At 33.8% G+C, this 22,722-nt stretch overlaps 4 protein-coding genes across 6 annotated transcripts; 2 read left to right on the top strand and 2 right to left on the bottom strand.

Annotated features, from left to right (window-relative positions):
- Positions 1–523: 523 nt before the first annotated feature.
- On the bottom strand, positions 524–8,693 carry LOC18025210 (alpha-glucosidase 2). 3 transcript variants are annotated; one of them, XM_024159350.1, is made up of 23 exons: positions 8,501–8,693; positions 7,723–7,990; positions 7,543–7,611; positions 7,329–7,466; positions 7,112–7,229; positions 6,840–6,922; positions 6,625–6,720; positions 6,345–6,513; positions 6,108–6,250; positions 5,929–6,015; positions 5,365–5,550; positions 4,808–4,975; positions 4,503–4,623; positions 4,341–4,410; positions 3,778–3,865; positions 3,550–3,670; positions 3,148–3,341; positions 2,957–3,065; positions 2,451–2,606; positions 1,924–2,026; positions 1,591–1,764; positions 1,010–1,155; positions 524–818 (listed from the first exon to the last, which is right to left on the bottom strand). In XM_024159350.1, the coding sequence occupies exons 1-23, from the start codon at positions 8,662–8,664 to the stop codon at positions 625–627; spliced, it is 3,165 nt and encodes a 1,054-aa protein (XP_024015118.1). In that variant the 5' UTR covers positions 8,665–8,693; the 3' UTR covers positions 524–624. The 3 variants fall into 3 exon arrangements, with proteins under 3 accessions (XP_024015118.1, XP_006406000.2, XP_006406001.1); XM_006405937.2 differs by having other exon boundaries at positions 7,723–7,993; XM_006405938.2 differs by having other exon boundaries at positions 7,723–8,048; positions 8,501–8,646.
- Positions 8,694–12,114: 3,421 nt separating this feature from the next.
- On the top strand, positions 12,115–12,307 carry LOC18024020. Its single transcript, XM_024160033.1, is given in 2 exon segments — positions 12,115–12,137; positions 12,139–12,307. Coding segments are annotated over 2 exon segments (159 nt in total). The 3' UTR covers positions 12,275–12,307.
- Positions 12,308–13,996: 1,689 nt separating this feature from the next.
- Positions 13,997–14,438, top strand: LOC112089020. The gene has a single exon (XM_024159892.1). It carries the CDS (start codon positions 14,063–14,065, stop codon positions 14,195–14,197), a length of 135 nt encoding a protein of 44 aa, XP_024015660.1. The 5' UTR covers positions 13,997–14,062; the 3' UTR covers positions 14,198–14,438.
- Positions 14,439–19,279: 4,841 nt separating this feature from the next.
- Positions 19,280–20,615, bottom strand: LOC18024993 (adenylate isopentenyltransferase 7, mitochondrial). Its single transcript, XM_006405940.2, has one exon. The coding sequence runs from the start codon at positions 20,403–20,405 to the stop codon at positions 19,407–19,409; it is 999 nt and encodes a 332-aa protein (XP_006406003.1). The 5' UTR covers positions 20,406–20,615; the 3' UTR covers positions 19,280–19,406.
- Between the last annotated feature and the right edge of the window lie 2,107 nt (positions 20,616–22,722).

The raw sequence follows: 22,722 nt of genomic DNA on the forward strand, positions 1-22,722 counted from the left end.
AAAAGTGTGACATTATCCTAGTAGTTGCAGAATTGACGTCCTATTGTCATCGTAAAATGTCACAAATTATTGTGACAGTAATAAGAGTTGCAAATTTCCATCATAAAGTGACAGACTCTTTGTTGTCATATGGTAAATGAGTCATTTGCAAAGAGCTGCAAATTCTCCGTTTTAAAATATTATGAGGCGGTTTAAAAAAAACAAAAAACAAAAAACAAAATATTTACGTCTTCGCATAAATGAAAGAAAAAAAAATTATGAGACCGAAGACATATAAGAGTAAGAAAGAATGAGATAGATGATGAAAAAATAAAACGTGCAGAATGAATTTAAAAACCACTTGTTAATATATGTATTCGTTATAACATTCAAATCCAAAATTCTCATTGCTAGAGTCTAGAGAGAGACCTCTTATCTTACCTTATATTCTTATTATGATCTTTAGATTCTTTACTATATGATTTTGAATTTCTAGTTTCTGTTAATCGAAATTGAAAACTTGTACAAAATTACTCGTTAGAAATTGATTATCATTGGATTTATTAAAAACAAGAATGCATACATATGCGTACATTATCATTGGAAATGAGTTGATGTTGTAAATACATACATATGCAATACATTTTATGGGAAACTTGTGACTTCATATTCATGCTCGATCTTAAGAGGAGATTCCTTGGAAACAGGTCGGTCTTCAGACCATAGCTCCAAGTTAACGGTTCCACAGTCCCAGTGGACAATACATTTGAACACCTGACTAACCTCGAACCTGTTTACCAGCCGTAGATTGAGGCTCTTGTCCACCAACATCCATTCACCTGACAAAAAAAAAAAAAGATAATTACCACACAAAGAAAAGGTTAGTGGGTCATGACTAATGTTGATCAATAAGGAAAGGTTCTTCAAAGGCAAAGGTTAAAGCCAAAGCCTCTAATGTTTCTCTCTTCTATTTCTATTGTTGCTATTGATTAGAATATGAGAACAATATGAAGAGCATACAGGTACTTACCATGTGGCAGGTTGTTCCCTTCATATAACTGCTCTCCAGATTCTGGCCATACTTCATGCTTTGTACCATCAACCGATGTGAATGAGACAAACGATTCGATTGGATGCATAAGACAGAAAGTTGGATGGACTCTTAAGCATACCAGCCTGCACCATCATTTTCCATACACAAAAAAAAAAAGTTAAGACAGAGAATTTGAATCATAATCTCGGCTTGAGCTTCTCGTTCCAACAACATAAGAAAATCCAAGCATCCGTTACATTAGTTGCCACTGATTAAACTTTTCTAGTGGCTTGTAAGCGACCTATTATTCGCAAACCTTACTTTAACTACACTACAAGATTACTATAGACTGTTTTCTCCAATGTTCCGCTACGGTTATGTAACCTTGCAAGAGCTAGTGGTCAAAAAGATTACTATAGATAGTTTTTTCAATGTTCTCTTACGGTTATGTAACCTTCCAAGAGTTGTCTGAAAGCTAAATCTTGCAGATTGTCTTAGTTACTCGAACGATGTAGATAAACTGTTGCAAAGACATAGGTATAGTGGTAAACGAAAATTTGTTAAGAAAGCAGACAGACCTAGAAAATCCACCAGAACCAGCACCAACACTACGGGCTTCAATGCTAGAGGCTATCTGAAAAACTCGGGGATTGTCTTTAGGTATGGCAATTTTACGTTGAAGAACCAGTCCACCGCCTACATCACCTTCTAGGATAAGAGATTCTTCTTCTCCTGCATGTTCCAAATCCCTCCTACACGAGATGGAACAATAAATTCAGTAACAGATGTAAATATACTGCAGAGAGTGCTGCTTGGGATAGTATAAGACTTTGTCCCAATTTGTGTTCATATCAACAATCATCCATACATTAAATGTGCATCTGTTAGAGAGATTGTCAACGTAAACTCACTCAATAACTTTATATTCCTCCGTACATCCAGCTGACCGGTACTCAGTACCACTGTACTCTTCATAACCATTGATATCTATCCTGCTATGAAGCCATTGAACTCCTGAAGATCGTAAACAACCAAAATTGCAATCTCAGCAAATTCTATATGCCAAGTGCTCGTCATGGCAGCAGAAGTTTAGTGAGAAAACTAATAAGGAACGTGACAAAATATAGAAAAACAACCCCTTTTTGAAATGTGGAAGAAACCAGAAACTCACTTTCTACAAAAAGATTATTACTATTTAACAAAACAACTTATTAATGAAAAGTCAGTCATTTTCTTTGGGTCAATGAAAAGTAATTTCATTAGAGGCTGATAACAATTTGCTGGAGCTCAATAGAGGCTAAGATTATTTACTTCAAAAAAAACATAACTTGTGTATGATCTTAAGCCTCACGCACAGAAATGTTAAATGTATCTCATTCATTCTACAACTTTTCCAAGCTTTACTAGTAGACGACTAAACAGTTTATCGGTATATTACCTGATGGAACATGAGTCATAGATAATATCCTTCCACCAATCCAAGGAACTATATTAAGTTTCCAGTTGCCACTGTTTAGCTCAACTGGCACTCTTGAAAGTTCCATTCCCTTTTGTCCATGGAGCACTTCCTTCTCAGGTATCAGTTTTGTATTTTCTACATTTCAATAATACACATAGAAGATACTATGCAAGTAAACAACTATGAAAATTATAATTCGGATGTAGCTATTTCATGATTTTGTTCACAAATTCAAGCAGCTGGATATTGATCAAAAGAATTATTAAAACGAAAATGACAAGTACATACTCCGAAAAAGGCTAGCTGCTATTCTCTACAAAGGTGTGCAGTGTGTACAGGTTCAAAGAACTATAGATATTGTTTGCAGGCTGAAGAATGTAACAAGGTATTATGTCGAACTTGAAAATTGGAGTGGACTAATAACCAGAAGCAATATATCTCAATACTACAAGTAGCTACAGATATATTCAGAAGATGAGTTTTACCCATATGAAGTTTAAAGCGCTCATTGCTCGTGGATATTAACTCTGAAACTTCACTTTCAGAAGGCACCTTAATCTGGATAATCTCTCCATCCATTCCCCAAGCATCAAGCTGTTCAACAACATGTAAATTCAAATGTTTTGAGCCTATAGATACACTGGATTTTTTTTTTTAACAAGAGAAAGAGCAATACCATTGCACCTCCGCCGAGCAATAACTGAACATGAATACATCGCTTTGGCCTCTGCCACTCTCCTTCAGTTTTTAAAACCTTCACAGTAACAATGGAAGAATGTCGCTCAGCAATATAGTGTGTAATTAAATATCTGCCTTTGGTGTAGCCATATCCATCTCCATCATCTTCAAATAGGAGTCCTAAAGCTTTCCCTGACAGAAAAAGAAAAAAAATATCTTATCCTGCTGATTACGAAATTCATAATATGAACATAAAATCTGACAAGACAATCAACAACAAGTTATAGAGCCCAATACATGATCCTGACCTTGGGAATATGAAAAATTAAGAACTGTCGAGAAAGACCATATAACCAGCCTACTATGCATACAAGTTGTCTGAATCAGAAGCTCAACTTACCATTTTCATCTAATGACACAAGTAGGGTTAAGTCATCTGACAGACTAGATTCCCCAACATGTAGATGTGGAGGACCAACTGATATGATGGATCCACCTTGTAAGTATAATGTCGGCAAATCCTGACATCATGATTGGATTAACCAACATGTAGAATATACAAACACAATTGAACTTCTTCAAAAATACAGAAGAGAGAAGAGGAAATCGAAAGTGTCAGTAACCATACCGGATGTGAATCTTCAAAATCAAACCTCAACCAAATTCCTCTGGGCAATATATGCTGCAACTCGTGTGATCCTTGATTAGAAAAAGTGCTAGCCAATGATAAAACAAACCAAAGACAACGTGATGAGTTTTGGTTTGGCAGTTTATAAACTACACAGCAATTATAAGGATGAATAAACAACATATTTTCCTGAAAGCTTTTACAATAAATGACTCAAAAAGATACCAGACAGCGAGAGAGACAGATTAATAGGTGAAAGATTTATGATAGCCGTAATGTTATCCAGTCGTGATAATCAGAAAATTGTTTGATTTTAGGCCACTTGAAACACCTTTATGACCAATCCTCGTTACTTGTCAATCAGTGTACCTAAAAAATAGATCTAGTTCAACATTCTAAAACTCTCAAATCTGATCATTTGTACCGAAGTAAGTGAACACAAATCACATAAAAGATTTTAACTCATGAAGCCCGCAAGCTTTGAGAAAAGGGATGCAATGATTCAGAAAATCAAGATGCAAAAAAGGAAGATTCATTATTCCATGTCTAGGGAAGAAGAAAACCTTGCATGGATAAGAAGTGAACCCAAAAGAAAGGCATTTTCAACTGTCCTTAGCCGGGAATCTTTAGGATCTGCATATACGAAGTCAAGAAAGAAAAAGAGAGCCTAAGACATTATTGCATAAGTTCAAAAGATGCAATACAATATATCACACAAAGGTTACCAGCAAAAAAGATCGGAGCTGCAACGGGAGCACCAGTTGTATGAGCAATGTAAAATAGGGTGTAAAAATGTGGTAGGAGTTGGTAACGCCTCTTCAGTGCGGCACGACAGACTTCCTCACACTAATTAAAAGACAACAGTTAATAAGTAACAAAATAAAAATAAAAAAATCCTTGAAACAAGAATGGTTGATTTTGTATAAGAGATTGCAAAGTTACTAGTAGTTGCAAGTTCTTTGGAGAAAAGGTAGTATTTGTCCATAGCGTAAAAAAATTGAATTGTAATGCTGAAATAGGAAAAAACCACCTCTTCCCCAAAGGACCATGGTTCATGGTCATCAGTACCAGCCTCAGAATGACCACGACAGAATGGAAACATAGCTCCAACACCCATCCATCTTCCAAATAGCCGCGGAGTGGCATTGCCAGCAAAGCCACCAATGTCTGGCCCTGATAAGGGCTGACCACTAAGCCCCTGAATGCAAGTTATTAACGGTGTTGCGGATTGTTAATTATGGCCTGAGCAAGAAAAACTTTATCATTTCACATAGTTCTTTGCCAAAATTAAGAAATACAGAAAAAGAAAAAAAACAAATCTTTACTCATTTCTGCTGTTAGCTCTACTAAAGTGAAAAAGAAATATAAGCAACACTAGTATTCAAAAGAATAAAAGGAAATTACTAATGTAATGAAATCAACCAAAGCAAATGCTCGTGACTACTAATTCTTAGGTTCTCACTTGAAAAGATAAATAAGGAGTATTAGGTGGACAAACTAGACTAACATCACTCATCATAAATGATAATCACACACCCAATGTTTTAATTATGTGATAAGGATGCAGTGGACTCTTGAAATTCTTACCAGCTGAAGTACCATGGATATAGACATATGTAAATGTTCCCAGGTTGAAAGGTTATCTCCTGTCCAAGTCGCAGCATATCTCTGGCTACCTATGAATCCAGCCCTTGTCAAGACAAAAGGTCGCTTATTCTTATCAGCTAGCTCCATCCCTTCATAAGTTGATCTTGCCATCAGCATCCCGTACACCTAGACAGGACAACGGGAAATTTTGATAAAATTAACTAAATACAGGTATAAAAGGTATCTTTCCTAGGCAAAACGCATCTACATTCAATAACCAAGTTCTTTTCACTTGTTTTTCAAATGTCCTTTTTTATCTCCTCAAATTTAAATTACCCTCAGCATAGACATTCATAAGAATCTTCTAGTAAGCTCCAAGAGAAAATTTCAAGAGCAATAACAGAGTACAATACAAGACGAGTAATAATGGCCTGTATCTGTCTATCACCCTATATCTATATATACATACTCCAGAAAGCAAGGACCTACAGCATGTTTATATAACTCGGATAAATTCAAACATGCATAGAGATAATTTGAAACTTGATAGAACAAGAGAAATACATTGTGGTAGTGTGAGTGGTTTTGAACACCTCCAAGCTCATCATCTCCTCTGTGAATATTGTTTTCAGGCATCGTCTTTGTCACGACCTGGACATTGACAAATAAGACCACATGAAAACTCGATAAACAAAATTATTTAGAAAATTCCAAAGGATGAAAGCAAAGTATACAACGATTACTTTAAAAATGGCTGGCTCATTCATATCATTCCATATACCATCAACACCATTTGAGATAAAGTCCTTAACCAAATTAGCCCACCAAGAGCGAGCTTCAGAATTTGTATAGTCAGGGAAAACGCATGGCCCAGGCCATACCTCACCTAATGAAACCAAACATAAAATTCTGTAATTTCTGAATAAATTCAAAGAAACATGACAAGACAACATGAAAATCATAACAAGGAAATGAAATACCAGTAAATGGCTTCCCATCTTTTCGTCTAATCCAAACGTCATTTTTACTTCCACCATCGTAGACATAATAACCTTCCTCCTTCTTTATTCCAGGGTCAAGCATCCAGATCGCTTTGAAACCATTATTATGGAGATGTTTTGCCAAAGCACTAGGATCCGGGAAACGCTCCTGAACATAGCATTCCATATAATGTCAATACCTAAAACTTATAAAATTTAGCCTATGTAAACAATGTTAAGAACGGATAAAAATCCACTTGGGACTAAAGAAAAAATATGCCTTGTCGAATGTAAAACAACGAAAGCCATCCATGTAGTCAATGTCCATCCATATCACATCAGATGGAATCTTCTTGTCACGAAATGTTTCAGCTATCTGCAATCATCAACACAATGATGAATGGCATGACAGGGAGGCCCAAAAATTTCAAACACTGACCATAACCTTTCATTCTTTCATTAGCTCAACCAAACAGCCATAACAAAAACACTGACCTCGGCTACTCGCTTGTCAGACATATAACTCCAACGGCATTGATGGTAGCCTAAGGCCCACTTTGGAGGCATAAAAACAGTTCCTGATAAGTAAAAATTATAAGTTATGTAAAGCAAAGTGATGTTTACTAAAAATAGGAGAAAGAGAGAACAAAAGTAAAGAGGAAACACTAGTCTCAAACAACATGTCACTTCTAGTCACCCAGCCAGGTCAATAGTTGAAATATGAAATGTTTCAATGGCATAAAGAAGAAGCAGAATTAAGAAATTACCAACGGCGTGAGACAGGGATTCCAAAACAGCAGTCGGTGAGGAGAATGGACCAAATGTGATTATTGGATAGGATGTTGGTGCGATAATTCGTATGATTCCCTCTTTCCTTAGATCAATCTAAGGGCAAGAAAAATATGTTATACAAGGAAAATCACAGATTAGATTGCAGAGCAAGTCCGCAAAAGAGGGCTGGCACCAGCTAGGATATTCATATACCTCACACTTTCGCGTTGTATCAGCAAGAACACCTAGTGTTTCTCCACTTGGAAGGACGGCTAGTACCCATGGATGTGACTGGTACAGTGAAGTGGTTCCAGACCCATATCCCCATGCATCAGTGTTCCATGTAAAAACCTGAAAAATATGTTCACCAAATCAATTAGGTGGAAAAAAAGAATAGATGATGTAATGTAAAGTGAATGAATCTCACCCGTTTCCCTGTTCTCTCCAACTGGCCACCAACTTCTCCAGTACCATAAAACGAAGTTCCCGGAGAAAACTGCATCAAAACTTAGCATTAAAGGTTATAACTTTTTGCTCCCGACTCATAGCTAAACTGACACATTTATAAAACAAGTTGTAAAACATAAAAGAAAATAGAAAGGCTAACCTCAAAGGTGACGACTTGTTTCTCCTGAAGACAAGCACAAGTAGGAGTATACGCTGGAACATTGTGACTTATAATTGGCACTTCACGGTCCTTGCTGTTCTTAAAAGAAACACTTGGAAACGCTGATCTTCTATGCTCCACAGAACAGTCAAACCGGAAAACTCCTTGCTCCAAGATTGGCTCAAAAATCATACCGGTTGGAGCCATCTCTATAGTTTCCGAATCATCTCCACGTAAAGTCATCCTAACTAAAGATCTGTTTCCCTTTCTTCTGCATGCAAGGTGGTAGTACTAGTAAGTACTCCTTGTACAACTCTTTTTTAGTTCTGTATGACATCTCTCCCAAGCAAATAAGGGCATAAAGAAAGAAACAATTAGTCTCTATCTAACGAGAAAAGAGAAAGACAGATCATCATGTCGCAAAATCCAAGCAAACTAATTAGAGTCTAGTCTTAGTTCTTGTGATTGTGTATCATTGCTAAGCCTAAGCAAAAGGGAAAATCAGATAAAAGATTAGACGGAAAAAAGAAACACATACTCTAACAAATAGTCTCCAGCTTTTAAACATCATACTCTAACACAGCAATCGTTAAGCTTTAATTTGATTTCTTTTTTTTTAATTCAATGTTCGAATAGAATTAATACTCATTTTCGTCAAAAAAGCATTGATAGACACCAAAAATAGTGGCAATTACCCAGAAATCAAGCTCAACAATCAAATTAATCCTAAAAATGAGAGAAATCAAAGAGGAAAACTGTAATGGAGCAAAGAAACAACCTGGTAACGACGAGAGCGGAGGATCTGATTGCAGGAAGGAAAAGCGACGGAGCGATCGGATTCAGCGACGGAAGAAAGCGATCATTAGAGAAGAAGGAAGAAGAAGAAGAAGCTCGAGCTCCGCTAGTGAATGATGACGATGATACTACTCCTGCTAGTTCCATTGGACTCGGCTCAAAGTTGTGATTTTTTAATATTACTCACCGATTATTTCCACTTTCTTTTCTTCTTTTTTTTCAACAATTTTCCACTTTCTTTTCTTTTTGAGTAATAATTAAGGAGGACGAATATGAAAAAAAAGCTTTTCACCAAAACAAAAAAAAAACAAATTAAAACTTGATAAAAGTAGTGCCATAAGAATTATATCTATGTGCAGTGCAGATGTTACTAAGTTTATTGAAAGATGATTAAATATGCAACCTTTACATTTCCAAAGGTTAACTTAAGAACACAAAGTTTAAACATGAAGACCAAAAACAAAAACAAAAACAAAAAACTCGAAAAATGAAAAATCTAGAAAACCATCAAAAAATCAGTTCTAACTAATAATAGATAAAAAGCACTACTAAAAACCAAGATATGATATTTCATATCATCCCAATTTTTTTATGTTTTCTTTGAATCCAGTTATTTGGCATTTTATAGGAGACTGTTATCAAAAAGTCCTCCAGTCTTTCTTAGCAAGCTCATGGAACAACAGCATCAATGAATTTTGTTGCATGAAATTATAATGCTCCTTCAAATGTTGTCCAATATCCAATCAATTCCACAAACATAATTAATCTTCAATCTACATAGCAAAAAATCGTTTAGAATAAAATGTTCCAATATAATCTTTACGATTATAATATCACACTTGAGGAAACAAAAAAGAAAAAAAAATTGTTTGTAAACAGCCCAAAGCCTAAAAAAGAAGAAACAAAAAATGCATATGATGAACCCAATGCAACTGGTATAAATTTGGCGGGTATCTACAGTCACATAAACTGTTAAAGAACCTCTTATTTCCCATCTTTACATAACCAAAGTGACATGACTAGACACTTTGGATGGTGGGGAAAATAAAAATGAAAATCTACTTTTTGTTTGGAATGTTATGTCAAATAGATTCAATTTGGAATAGTCTTATATATGAAACCAAATTTCAGAAAACTGGCCTAAAATTGTCTTGATTTGTAGGATGCAAATTTGAACCGGTTTGCTCCGCATATCTTTGGTCCATTACAACATCCACGATCAATTTTTGTCGTTCAAAGCGTCCACAATCTTAACACATACAAATGCTTCTAATTAATTTAAATCTGAAATTTATGTAACACAATATATAATGTATATATATATATAATATAGCAAGACTTTATCATTATATATCAAAGCCCTATGAAGTTGGCCATATAAATGATCTTGATTTTTGTAGGATGCAATCATGCAAGTCTGAACCTGTTTGGTCCACATACTTTTTAGTCCATTACATCATCCACAATCTTAACACTTACACATGCTTCTAATTAATACAAATCTTAATCTGATATAACACAATAATATAGTATAAGATACCATATACCAAGATATGTAATTATATTGCTAGAAAGTTTATCAGAATAAAACAAAAAAAGATGGTGAAAATTATTAAATTGGAGTGGCATTTCTGTTTGAAAACTGATATTTGGAAGACAAGAAGATTATGTTTATTGTGTGTGTTCAAGATATGAAAGGGACAGCTTGTAGGGTTAATACAACCAATTCAAGCTAATTGTTGAAGATAATATAAACAGAAAAGGTAGTTGTCTTTTACTATCACTATTTAGTTTTTGTTTTTCTTTTGTTTGTTTGTTATTATTGTTATGATTTTTCTTTATCACCTTTCTTTACCATATTTACCTATATCTGATTCAATCTATATAATAACTCATGTTTACAGATTACAACCGATATGATTGTGATTTGTGAATAACATAAAAATAGAGGTATTGTTTTAATCTACACTAATTTTGAAGGTGTAAAATAGGTCTAGATAATTATAATTTTTTGAGATACTAGTAATGAAAATTTGATAAACCGTGTACATGAAAATTCAGTATGCTTGCGTAAAAATGACGTTATATCTTACTATAGTGATGCATGGCTTTATGATATCCTCAAAGAACAGGAAAATCAAATATGCGGATACCAAAAGACAACATATCGTCTTCTTCCACATTTCTCGAGCAAAAACCTAGTTAATATACCATACATTTGTGGACCTGATTTGTATCACAAATTTCAACACTACAACTATGAAACGAAGACATTTCTACATAAAAATGAATAAATAAATCAAACAGATAATGTTAACTAATTGGGACTAATCGATACAAATTGGAAAAGTTAAGAAATGATAAGTTAGTGGAGGAGGAAAAAGCAGAGTCAGAATTAAATGAAAGACGAGCTTAAGAACGTGTATTTATGCAAAATATTCAAAGAGTTGCATGAGGTTGGGCACGTGAACTTGCTTCACTCTTCAACCTACAGGTGGACCCTCTCCGTCCATGCGCCAATCCATTAATACTTGCATTTATATTGTTCTTAATATTGGAATAGTTTGTAAATAAATACCTTTATGTTGTTTTCTAAATGATATAATTTATATTACATGCATTTGAGTTAACTAAGTACCTGCTTTTATATAATTTTTAGGCTTCACAAATGCTTCTTATAATAGGTGTGCTTTGGATTGAAAGCCTTAGCTTAATACGGATCCATACTAAGACGTATCAAACATGGGAGATGAGTTATGTTTGGTTATATATTAGTTTTAATATAAAAAAAAATCAGTTATCATTACAGTAGGGAATGTGATGCAGCGAGATATTCCAAATATCTTTAAAATTTATTTATATATTTAGATAATTATTATTTATTTATATTTTAATTATATTTATATTTATCTTTTAGAGTTTTTTTAGAATATTTTAGAGTTTTAGAAATTTATTATAAATAATTTATTTAGGGTTTTTATTGTAATCATTTATGGTTTGATTAATTAAAGAAGATTTTTTTAAAAAAAATTGATAAATTACTGTGATTCATAAACTCTAGTTTCTAAATATTTTTAGAATCAATGGATTTAGTTTTATCTCTAAAAGCTTCGGCTCCATCAGGATGTATGCAGGATCTACCATTTCATGGTCATCAATTATAACTGCGGTAGCAAATAACTGTATCAAATTAGTGTTATTGTTTATTTTTTGGTATTGCTATTTAATTACTTGTTATCTCTTATCTTTTCTAACTACTCTGGTAACGCTTACCGTCTCTTTCCGCTATAAACTTTTATTGCTTTGTGTACTAATCAGACTTCATCTTATATATATGATTAAATATGCATGGCTACCTTTTTGTATGTCTAATTGTACATACACCCACAAACATATGATGTAAATAACCATATTCTTTTTATACAATTATAGGTATCTTTTGCACGTAGGATTCCGACAGAGTTTCATGGTGTTTGGACACTTTGTATATATGTTGGAGGTTGAGCTCAAGTGTATAGGTGTGGGATTGTCGCTTCTTCCTTTGGTCGTACGTGCAGGTGTTTGCATGTATATAAATGTATGCGTGTGTATGTATATATGTGGGTGTCCAACATATCTGGAATTGATGAGGCAGTTGATGGAAACGATGAAGGAGAGGTTGGAGAAGATGAAGAGGACAATGAGACAACAGAGAGCAAAGCTTCATATCATCAGAATTTGCATCACTTTGCTTATCTCTTCTGATAATAACTCTTGATCTCCTTTTCTTGTTAATTGTTAACAATTCCTTTTTTAACTTAGTTTTTTAATCAGTCATCGGCATTTTTGCTTACATAATGTAATAAAATGTAATCGTCGGACTTGTACATATATTGTAAGCTTGAATCAATACAGAAGAAAGGTCATTTAATTTCTTTTCAAATTTCAGCGACATATAATCCTCAAGATCTCATGGACAATTTACCTGCCAAAGTATAGTACCCGCTACAGTCTAAATTTACCCCAAAATTAACGAAATATATTGTTATATGAAGTACTTGTATATATATATGTTTAGTACTTGTGTGATTGATAGGATAGACTTAAGGTGCATTTATAATCCTTATTGAATGGCTATAACTATTGGATACAAGTATATATCACTTTATTTTGGATAAGTAAAAGTAAAACACTATCAAAGACTAATAATAATAGTTCGTTTATTTTTCAGCAATATTACTTCAATTAAAAGGCCAACACTTATCTTAAATGTTATAATAAAAACAGAAACAAATAATGGTACTCGATAACCCGACCAGTACCAGCACCAATGGGTAACAGCTGCGTGAGGCATCATACGTGTACAACCAAATGAAACACCATACGTGTACAACCAAATGAATCGAAGTAACAAAGTCACAACTGCTTAGTTTAAGTTCTTTTTATGTCCCACACATCTACACTTAGTGAAAGGGATTAAACAAACACTTGACCCAAAGACCCGACAATTACTTGAGTTGTGTTCATTCTTGATTCATATCTAGGGGTGTTAAGCAGGACAATCCAACCCGATTCTGAATTATTATCCAAAATATCTTGCGAGTCTGAGCCCATTTTTTCTAACTCACTACAAATATATATATATATATATATATATATATATATATATTAATTTCTCATTGACATCCATGGAAAAATGGCCAAATTTCATAGTAAAGTTTTTTCCGACGACCAAAAATTTATCGGAAATTTCTTTGCTAAATTTTGGGATTCAAACCCAAAATAGGTTGATTTTAAGACTGGCTGGAATTTACATATCATTAGTCAACAACAATAAAATTAGAAAAGAACAAATAATATAGAGCTTAAAGATGATATAGTACTATTGGTTCCAAAAAAGCTTATCAGATTGATGTCCAATTATTTATGGATTATTTTAATTTAAGTTTAACAACAAATTCGTGCTTGAGGCTCTACTAAGACTTTCATCCTATGGCCACAAACGTAGCCATCTCAAATTTTCTGTTTTGTTATGGACGAAAATGAGAAAATGAAGAAAAAGTCTTAAACTTAGAAATGTCAAATCGGGCAAAATCGGAGAAAAATATGCATGTAGTAACATGCTCTATATATGAGAACTGCGAATAGGAGTTGTATTTGTACATATGTACAAACACGTAACTGTTCGACTTGTTTTATCATTACCTTTTTTTGGGGTAGAAAACGTGATAAGTGAGAGTGATATGTGAAGGCAAAGCGAGTGAAGGAAGAAGACAAGAGAAGGAAAACAAGTAAACTCAGCTTTGTCTTGTCCATCTTCTGTAGAGTGGGATTCCACTTTTTTTGTTCTTGTCACCTCTCTCTCTCTCTCTCTCTCTCTCTCTCTCTCTCTCTCTCTCTCTCTCTCTCTCTCTCTACCCACACGTATACTTAATGACCACTTTAGCCTCTATATATTCCACAACTCTCTGTACTTATAGCTACTCAGGAACCACTTCATAATAGCACATAGAGGTCTTAAACATTAAAATCAAACACATATAGAGGTTGTGATTTGTGAATAAAGATGAAGATGTCGGTAGGACGAGTTGGGTCAGGTCGGATATCGAAGCTCCGGTGCTGGGATTGGTGTAAGGAGCAGAGAACACGTGCTTATATCATCTGGAGGTGCTTGCTTCTCTTGTTACGATGGGATGACTAATGATCGAACAAGAAGAGTGATCAAGCCTAAAATGATTCATTAAAACAGTCTGTACAAAGTGGAAGAAAATCAATGTAGATTTGGTTTAGAATGTTTTCCTTTGAGTCTTATGTATATATGGTTTTTTACGGTCAGTTTATTTAGTACACTTTCAATATATAATGTTAGTTGCTTCAGTTATATACTTTAGTCCACGTAACGTAAGTAAATCTGACCATATAAGGCTGGTATTAGATGTTTTAGCCGACTTTGTACAGTATTTTTTCACTTTATTTACATTGCTTATGATACTATTTATACTGGAATTGCATAAGCACCGATTACTTTATTGACAAAACAAAAATAATATGATCCAGGAAAAAGTTTCTCTAAGCAAATACTCGTTTAATTTGTGTGCAAAGACTAGGGCCTAGATGAGACACATTATTCGTGACTTATTAAATGGCGTTGAATCTTCCACTTCTATGTATTAATGACATAAATACAGATTTTGATTGGACATGTGAGGATACAAATTTGTTCAAATTATTATCTTTTGGTATCATCATGACATCATCATCAGGTATCATTTTCGTCACCATCATCATGATCGTTATCAATGATCATGATCATACAAAATTAAATATATGAAATCATTTATTTTATATTATTTTGCTAAAAGTATATGAAATAGTTATCGTGATCATATAATCAAGCTGGAACAGGATTACCTCCAGCCTCCAGGAGAAACTAATTAGGCCAGCGAATCACTAAGATGTTTGTTTAGCAAAAATAAAAATCACTAAGATGTTTTGATCAGCAGCCACTTCTAGTGTCTTCTTGGTTCGGTTAATCCTAAGGCCCAGTCTCCATATGTTTTGGAGATAAACGCATCCTATATATTTGTTTTGGCAATAGATGTTCTCTTTAAGATGACAGTAAGGCGAGATCGAATGACCGATAAAACTTAGTCATTGGCCCGGATACGGCCCACGCAAGATCCAAATAAAAAAATATATGAGTATTTTTGACATCTAAAGCATTTACGATGACCAAGTGACCAAGTGACCAAGTGTATGAGAAAAGAATAGCATGTATTTGTTAGTAAAATTATGATGAGAATGAGAATGAGATGCCCACGGGTTACACGCATGCATAAGATTGTAACAGTGTCTCCAAGGCTCCCACAAAAGGAGAAAGATGACAACGTACGTGGAATAATTCACTCTTTGGAATAAAAATTGTTTTAGAAATTAAAATTCTCCTTTTTGTATTTATGTGCATATAAACTGAACTTAGGCTCCATTTGTAAAAGTTGATGTTGACCTTTTATATTCTTCTTGTACTTATGGAAAAGCTAAGAATAATAAAAACCAAGACGCCTAAACAAAATGGGCTTTAAACAGAAAAAAGCACATCTAAATAATTAAAAGAGACGAAGACCTACAAAATCGAAGGCCTAAAATTCTGCAATTGTTAGATTCCAGATAGCTACGAGCATTGGTCATATATTCATATTCCCACTGTTTCATATTAATTCTTTTAGGTATGCTTTTTGATTCATGCATAATTTTATATTTTCACTGTCAAATTTCTATAAACTTGTAATTTTACATTTATCAACCATATTATATTCTACGGTGATATACATGGTCTAATGTTATTCAGTTATAAAGAAAAATCATATTAAACATCCTATCTAACGTCATATACCCGCTTAAACTCTAGTTTTGGTGTACAGAATTTAAAGATAACTAGATAAGCATGCTCCGATAAGGAATATGTAAAATGCAATCGATTGATTGAAAAAGTGGAAATAAAAGAGTAAGGAGTCACTGAAGTTGGACCAATAAAATCTGTAAATAAATACTTAGCGCACCACAAAAAGATTTACTTATTTTTATAGAAGCTTTTTAGGGAAAGATTCGCCATTTTCTCCTAAATATCATAAGAGAATTTCCATTTGCGACACAATATAATAAATATAAAGTATTGAAGGGAATAAATAAAGAGCAGCTTTTAGTATTTGCAGTGTTCAATTTCAACCATTGATTTGTCATCGTTTCATCTTTGAATTAAGCCCTAAAAACATTCTACTCATATCTACAATTCTATAGTGCCCATTTAGAGCCGATTCATCATCATTATTATTTATCTTATTACTTAATAATACAATTTATTATCAGATGAGTTCTTCTTTTTTGTCAAACTCATATGAGTTCGAAATTTGCTTTCATTAATCTTTTGTTGTGTGCGGCACACATATTGAAGCACACAGTGTGCCAACATCTCTGAATTAATCGTGGCCGGTAAGACCATGTTCAATGGTAACAACTTTTAAGAGGTGCTTAAATATTATTTAATTATTAATTTGAAGTTAAGAATTCTTATTAAGCAATTCTGATTTTGTAAGCTCCAATGGGATGCCCACTATTAAGTGTCTCAATGCAATGCAAAAGCTGCTCAGTGTCAAAGGCATCTGGAGAAAACCAAAAAAAAAACGCAGGCGTTGAAATCAACTAAAATGTTCTGAGCTGAATATCAGTGTGACAAATCAAAAAAGAACAATCAAAGAGAAATCCATGGAAGAACCAGTAAAAAATATACCAGGATGATCGAAATTGTATTCTTACGCATGCTTCAGTTCTTTAGATGTCAGACCACGGTAAAAGAATACTAAGCAACAAAACAACATCAGAGTAAAGTAAAAGAGGGGATTTTCAGGCAAAACAGTACATCACATTTCCAAGCTCCCGAGTGATTTATGCTGGTAAAATTCATGAAGAACCCAGTCGACGACGATCCAATTCCTTGCTTTGCTCTGGGAGAGATTTGAGAAGATAGAGGATTGGAGGAATCTGGAGAAAGTCGGAGGACTCCGGAGGGGTTAGAGGAAGCCGGAGGAATTAACTCCATTCGGCGGCACGATTCCAGACGATCCAGACGGAGAAATCAATGTTCCGAGTTTTTTTTTTGGATGGAGAAGAAATGAAATTTTTTCCCACGACCCAGAGAAAAAATGTTTTGCATTCACACTTGAAGCCTATCAGTTTTTGACACCTGTCTAGTAAGCACTGATGCTTAAAACGCTTGTTTGAGCGTCGATGCTTAAAATAATGGAGTATTTAATTTTTTTTTTATTTAAAATCACCTAAGCATTCCTCTTAAGCGTTCACATTGACCATGCTCTAATACTCTCTAAATTTTTCCATAGAGAAATTGTAATGGCCGAATATATAGTAATTAATACGAATGAGAATCCAAGTCCTGAACACGATTTATTTCTTTATTGCTTTCAAGCTCATCTCAAATTACTAACCCCACATATCATTATCAGAACAGTCACAATTGTAAACCATAAGAAAAAGAAAAAAAATCATCTATTTCCTCAAATAAAGAGGGAAAAAAAATTATAAACCAAAGATAAAGGGAAAGAAAGACATCAGATGCTGCCTCCTTATGACATTTGTTTAGTGCTTTTTTTTTGTTCATCACCTCCTAAGATGCGTTATGACTTGACATTAGTACAATCAAATTTAATAGATGGGTCCATGAATAATAATTATAACCAAAACAACACAAAAACACTAATAATAATAATTGATTTATTATACTAAATGAACTAATGCCTCTCATTCACAACTGTACGAAACGTCATTTATTATGATTGATGCTAACTTCTCCACACGCTTTTGCTCTTGTGTACGGAAGATCCTAAATTTTTAAACTGCGCGTGCAATTTCTCCGACTCGTTGACAGAGACATGTTAACCTCACTTGCATGCCACGCGCCTTTCCACGCGCTCATACCCTTTTTTCCTTGTTCTTTCTTCGATTCTTCCCCTTTCCCAACTTATTAAAGATTCCTCCTCTCACTTTTTTAGTTTTTGCTATAATTGTTCAAGAATTTCATTTACTTTAACTGTTATAAATTTTGTAGCTACACGGAAGAGATCTTTCTCGAAATCAGTTTGTTTCTCATAAGTAAAAGTATACTGACGAGAGTCAAACAAAGGAGCTCAAAGATGCATGTACTAAAATTTCACATAAATAGTAGATCATGTGACTTGTTTTTTTCCGTTTATAGTATCTTTCAGTTCAGCAACACATACAGTATATAGATGAGAAACACTAACGTTCATAACAGAAACAGAACATACATGTATGAAAATTAATATACATGTATTATTTGTGATACGACTAATTTCATATGATATTTTTTTTTTGTTTCTGTTAACTAATTACTTTGAAGTTTATACTTGAAATCCTTTTCTCAACAAAAAAGTTTATAATTTGAAAAAAAATCATATCTTTTAGACATTTTTTAAAACTTGTGAAACAATGAACGCAAGAAAAAGAAAAAAGAATTCCCTTATTTGAGCTAGTTTTGGGTATACATTAAGAGTGGGTTACTGCACATGTTCCAAGAAAATATATATTTTAAGGATATTTTTATTTTGTCTAATATTTGACATTGAAGGCCCGTATCAAAAAAAAAAAAATTATTAAACATGATTTATAGACTATGCTAGTGTTGTTGAGTTAATTATGGACTTGGTTTTTTATTTGCTTTTCGCATTTGCATTTAAAAGTTTGTAAAAGATGTTTAGAAACGTTAATTAAAATGATTTATTTGTAATATGAACTACTAATATCCATGATAAATTAAACATCACAAAAGAAATATAAATCAATGAAACCATAGTATGCTTCAAAATATATATTGGTCTATTGGGCATAAATACTAACTGTTGTAATCCAAAAAGACGTTTTCAAATCAGGGGAATTTAACTGTTATAATGAATTGTTTAGTTTCAGCCAATAACATGAATGCGTAAATGTAAGGCCAAGAGATACCAAAACAACGAAAAAGCAAGAATTATGTGTATCATTTAATATAAAAATAATATTTTTGTCTATTTTATGTTTTTATATCAAAAGATATAATACACATAATTTTAGATATCGTGGCGCAAAGAATGAACTTTCGGTTATCGAGAACTCGTAGTCAAATAGGTATCAAACAATTAATATAAGCGAATATAAACTATACAAACATTTAAAGACAAAAGAAAAAACACTTTGATGTTTTTCTTTTTTTCTCCGAGGTACTATACTAACACACCTGTACGTTGCAAAACCTCCGGGGAATCACCACCACACACACGAAAATTTTCAACTCTCACACACTCCAAAAAAGCTTCACATGATCAAAGACAAAAAAAACTTTTTCAAATCATATTGTGAGCCCTACTTCCACTTCCTCGGCCGTAAGACGCCGCACCAATGGTGCTCAAACAATGATCAACATCATCATTTCTCATCACTTGGCTATTATAAAACTTATCTACGATTCTCTCGCTCGGTCTCGCTACTAGATTCTCCCAAGCCTCCTCTGCTTCTTCTCCGTTACGTCTCAAGAACACTTCCGTTGCGTCCACACGGTGCATAGACAACTTCCACTTCTTGCTCAGACGTTTAATCTTTAGTAATTGTCGACAAGCTAGTATCTCTGTATTCTCTTTGATCTTTTTAACCGCTACGTCAAGCATCTTTCTTTGTGTGGCACGGTCTACTAAAGATTCGTAACGTAAGTACTCGTGAAGCTCCGGGACTCCAATAGCTCTTCGTATCCCGACAGAATAATCCGCTTTTGGATCATATATTTCTCTTACTTCCTCGAGTAATCCTGCTTCCATCATACGATCGACACGTTTTGAGACGAAGGAGTTAAGAACCGGTAAGGAAACGTCGACCCAAATGAAACAGCAATGGTAGTTGTTTAACAAGAATCCAGAAGAATGATTCGCAAGTGCTTCGATGTATGAGTTTGATCCACCGGCTACTATAGGAAGCTTGTGGTTTGCTGAGAGTGTTGAGATTTCTTGTGACGCAAGTCGGCTGAAGTCGGTGGCCGTTAGGTTTCCGGCTTCCGAGTCAAATACTCCGAGCAAGTGGTGAGGCACACCTCGGCATTCTTGAGGTGTGACTTTGTTTGTAAGGACGTCAAGGCCCTTGTAAAGTTGGATCTTGTCGGAGTTTATGATCTCTCCACGAAAACGTGTTGCTAGGTCGATGGCTAGACGGGTCTTACCGGATCCTGTAGCTCCCATCACGAAGACGACTTTTTCTTGGGGAGGGAGGAAAGAGTTGACGTTGACCATGGAGAGTTTGTTCTTGAAGCTCAAGATTGGTTGTACCTGCTTCAGTGCTGAGATTGAGAACTTCATGATGAATTGACTTTTGAGGTGGGAGAAAAGAATATGTTTTGTTGTTTTGTCTTTTTGTGTGACCACCTCAACGAGTCTTGAATCTTCAAAAAATACTTAATACTTCTGCTTAGAAAGATCAAACTTGAGTGCGAGAGAAAATTTGTGAGAGGTAGAAAATGGTTTACAAGCTTTTAAGTTTTGAGTTGTTAGGAGGCTATATATATACACATAGACAGTGCCGTGTTTTCTTTGACTGAAGCGAAGAATTAGCCTACGACCTTATTAAAATAGATTTTCGAGGCCCCATAGAATAGAAAATCCGCCTAGCTAGTAATTTCACAACTAAACATTTAAACTATAAAATAAAGCCCCTTATAGTTTGTTCTTCTTGATACCTTAATTCCAATTTGAATGAAATTCAGATGAAAAAAAAATGTTCTTCTTTTGTCTATCTAAATTTAAGTTCAAGCATGCTTAGTTATGGTTTAACTATTTTTTTATATTAAATTATCTGAAATATTAGTACTAGTTTATTATTTCTCAATTGGTCTAATAGGAACTTAAAAAATTTACCGGTCCTATGTGGATGACTTAAAATCTAAAATTTACATATTTTATTGGCAAAAAAAAATAAATCCAACCTTGTTTTTTTGGGTGTGGTAAAATTGCTTTAAGATATCTCTGAAATACTATGGACTTATTTGGATACACTGTAGAAATAAATCTTAGGGAGGTTCACTGCTCACTAACCGAGTTTTATTTTAATCCATAGTCGCATCCACATTTTTATATCCTTAATTTCATATGATCAAGTTTTAGTTAACATTTTGTAATTTATGAGCTCTTGATCTGACTAGAGTAAAAAATTTGAAATTACAAAACTTACAATTTAAGCTGTGAGAAAAAAGAAAGTTGTCAACAAATATTGTACCCTTTTTTGTTGTGGGTCATTCTCGCCGTCCTCGTCGAATCTTAAACACGTGTGTACCTGTTCCCTGTCCGAATACGGATAGTGTTCTGTTCAGATCCAATGCATAGATATCACACAGAGCTAAAGATTGAAATACATGTAACCCATTATTACACATACTCATCATGTGAATATATGTCATAATGTTTTTGTTTTCTATCGCCTTATCCCCATGTATTCATATGTGTGCGTGTGTATAATTATCCTCTAATATAAGGATGTCCTAGACGCGGAATAAATATCCTCTAATATCTCGTATGATATATATAGAATTAAAAGAGGAAGTAGATTAAAAGAGGAAGTAGAGAGAAATTTTGATTTTTCTTTGGTATATACACAAACAAACAAGAAAGACGGTGTTATGGAGTTTATCTTCCGTCATAATTTGGAGGCTTTACGTCATATCGGACGCAAAGCTGTTTCCAAGCTAGTGTGGGACACCACAAAACTTAAAATCAATCAAGATTTTAATAATAACATTGCCCCCACATCTTTTATCATCTTATCGTATAATTTTATATATTACTTACTATATCACACGAGCGGGAAAATTAAATAACGCTGTTCCACCTCAATCTGTGGCCACGTATGTAGAGGTGAGGGCTCCTAAGATAAAATACGAAAGTCATAGTTTAAAGCTCCAATACAACCTAAGCTCACTATTTTGTGTTTATTTAGTAAAACTAAAAAACAAACATTAGTATTGTTATTTCTACTTTCTACGGTTCTACCCTATAGCAATACATTTCAGTTGTCAGCAGCCAATTTATGCTTTGTTTGGCTATCTTTCGTCGTAGTGGTAAACGCTTCTACCATTTAAAAAGTAAATAATAAAAAGTAGTTAAGAAACAACTTGCATAGATTGAAAAAAATATATATCGATAGGAATACGCTTTTCTTATGATTTTCATCAGTTGTTTTGAGGCAGTGAACCTGTTTATGAACAAAACAAAATTGTAAAACATCTAATGATTTGAAATGAAGGGAATACAAATCTTTGTTTTTTAATCTATGATTAGTCAAATCCAACAAAGAGTTTGTGGTTTAAAATTAGGATTCCCAAGGCTCTCAGTGAGTATTTTATTACTAATATATTCTCACTTTGTTCTTTGATTCTATCCGTAGAATGAAACAACGTTGCCAATTTGGGTGGATTTGATATTTTCGGAAATCAGTGGAAAACGAGAATTTATTTTTCCATTTAGTGGGTTCTGATGCTTAATTACACTTATGTCGTTAATACAAAAATTTTAATTTTGTTTTCTAATTAACTAACTGCTTTTTTCTTTATATAAACAAAATTGATTAAATGCTTTCACATAAAAGTAATAGGAGTATTAAATTCTGGCTAAAAACAAAACAAAA

Source organism: Eutrema salsugineum, unplaced genomic scaffold, assembly GCF_000478725.1.
Source record: "Eutrema salsugineum unplaced genomic scaffold, Eutsalg1_0 scaffold_13, whole genome shotgun sequence".
Lineage (NCBI taxonomy): Eukaryota > Viridiplantae > Streptophyta > Magnoliopsida > Brassicales > Brassicaceae > Eutrema > Eutrema salsugineum.

Coding starts and splice junctions, on each gene's coding strand:
- LOC18025210 (XM_006405937.2), bottom strand. CDS start 8,664: ATGGAACTAGCAGGAGTAGTATCATCGTCATCATTCACTAGCGGAGCT. Junction 4,411..4,502: donor AGCTCCGATCTTTTTTGCTG/GTAACCTTTGTG, acceptor TCGTATATGCAG/ATCCTAAAGATTCCCGGCTA. Junction 1,765..1,923: donor GAGGAATATAAAGTTATTGA/GTGAGTTTACGT, acceptor CATCTCGTGTAG/GAGGGATTTGGAACATGCAG.
- LOC112089020 (XM_024159892.1), top strand. CDS start 14,063: ATGAAGATGTCGGTAGGACGAGTTGGGTCAGGTCGGATATCGAAGCTC.
- LOC18024993 (XM_006405940.2), bottom strand. CDS start 20,405: ATGAAGTTCTCAATCTCAGCACTGAAGCAGGTACAACCAATCTTGAGC.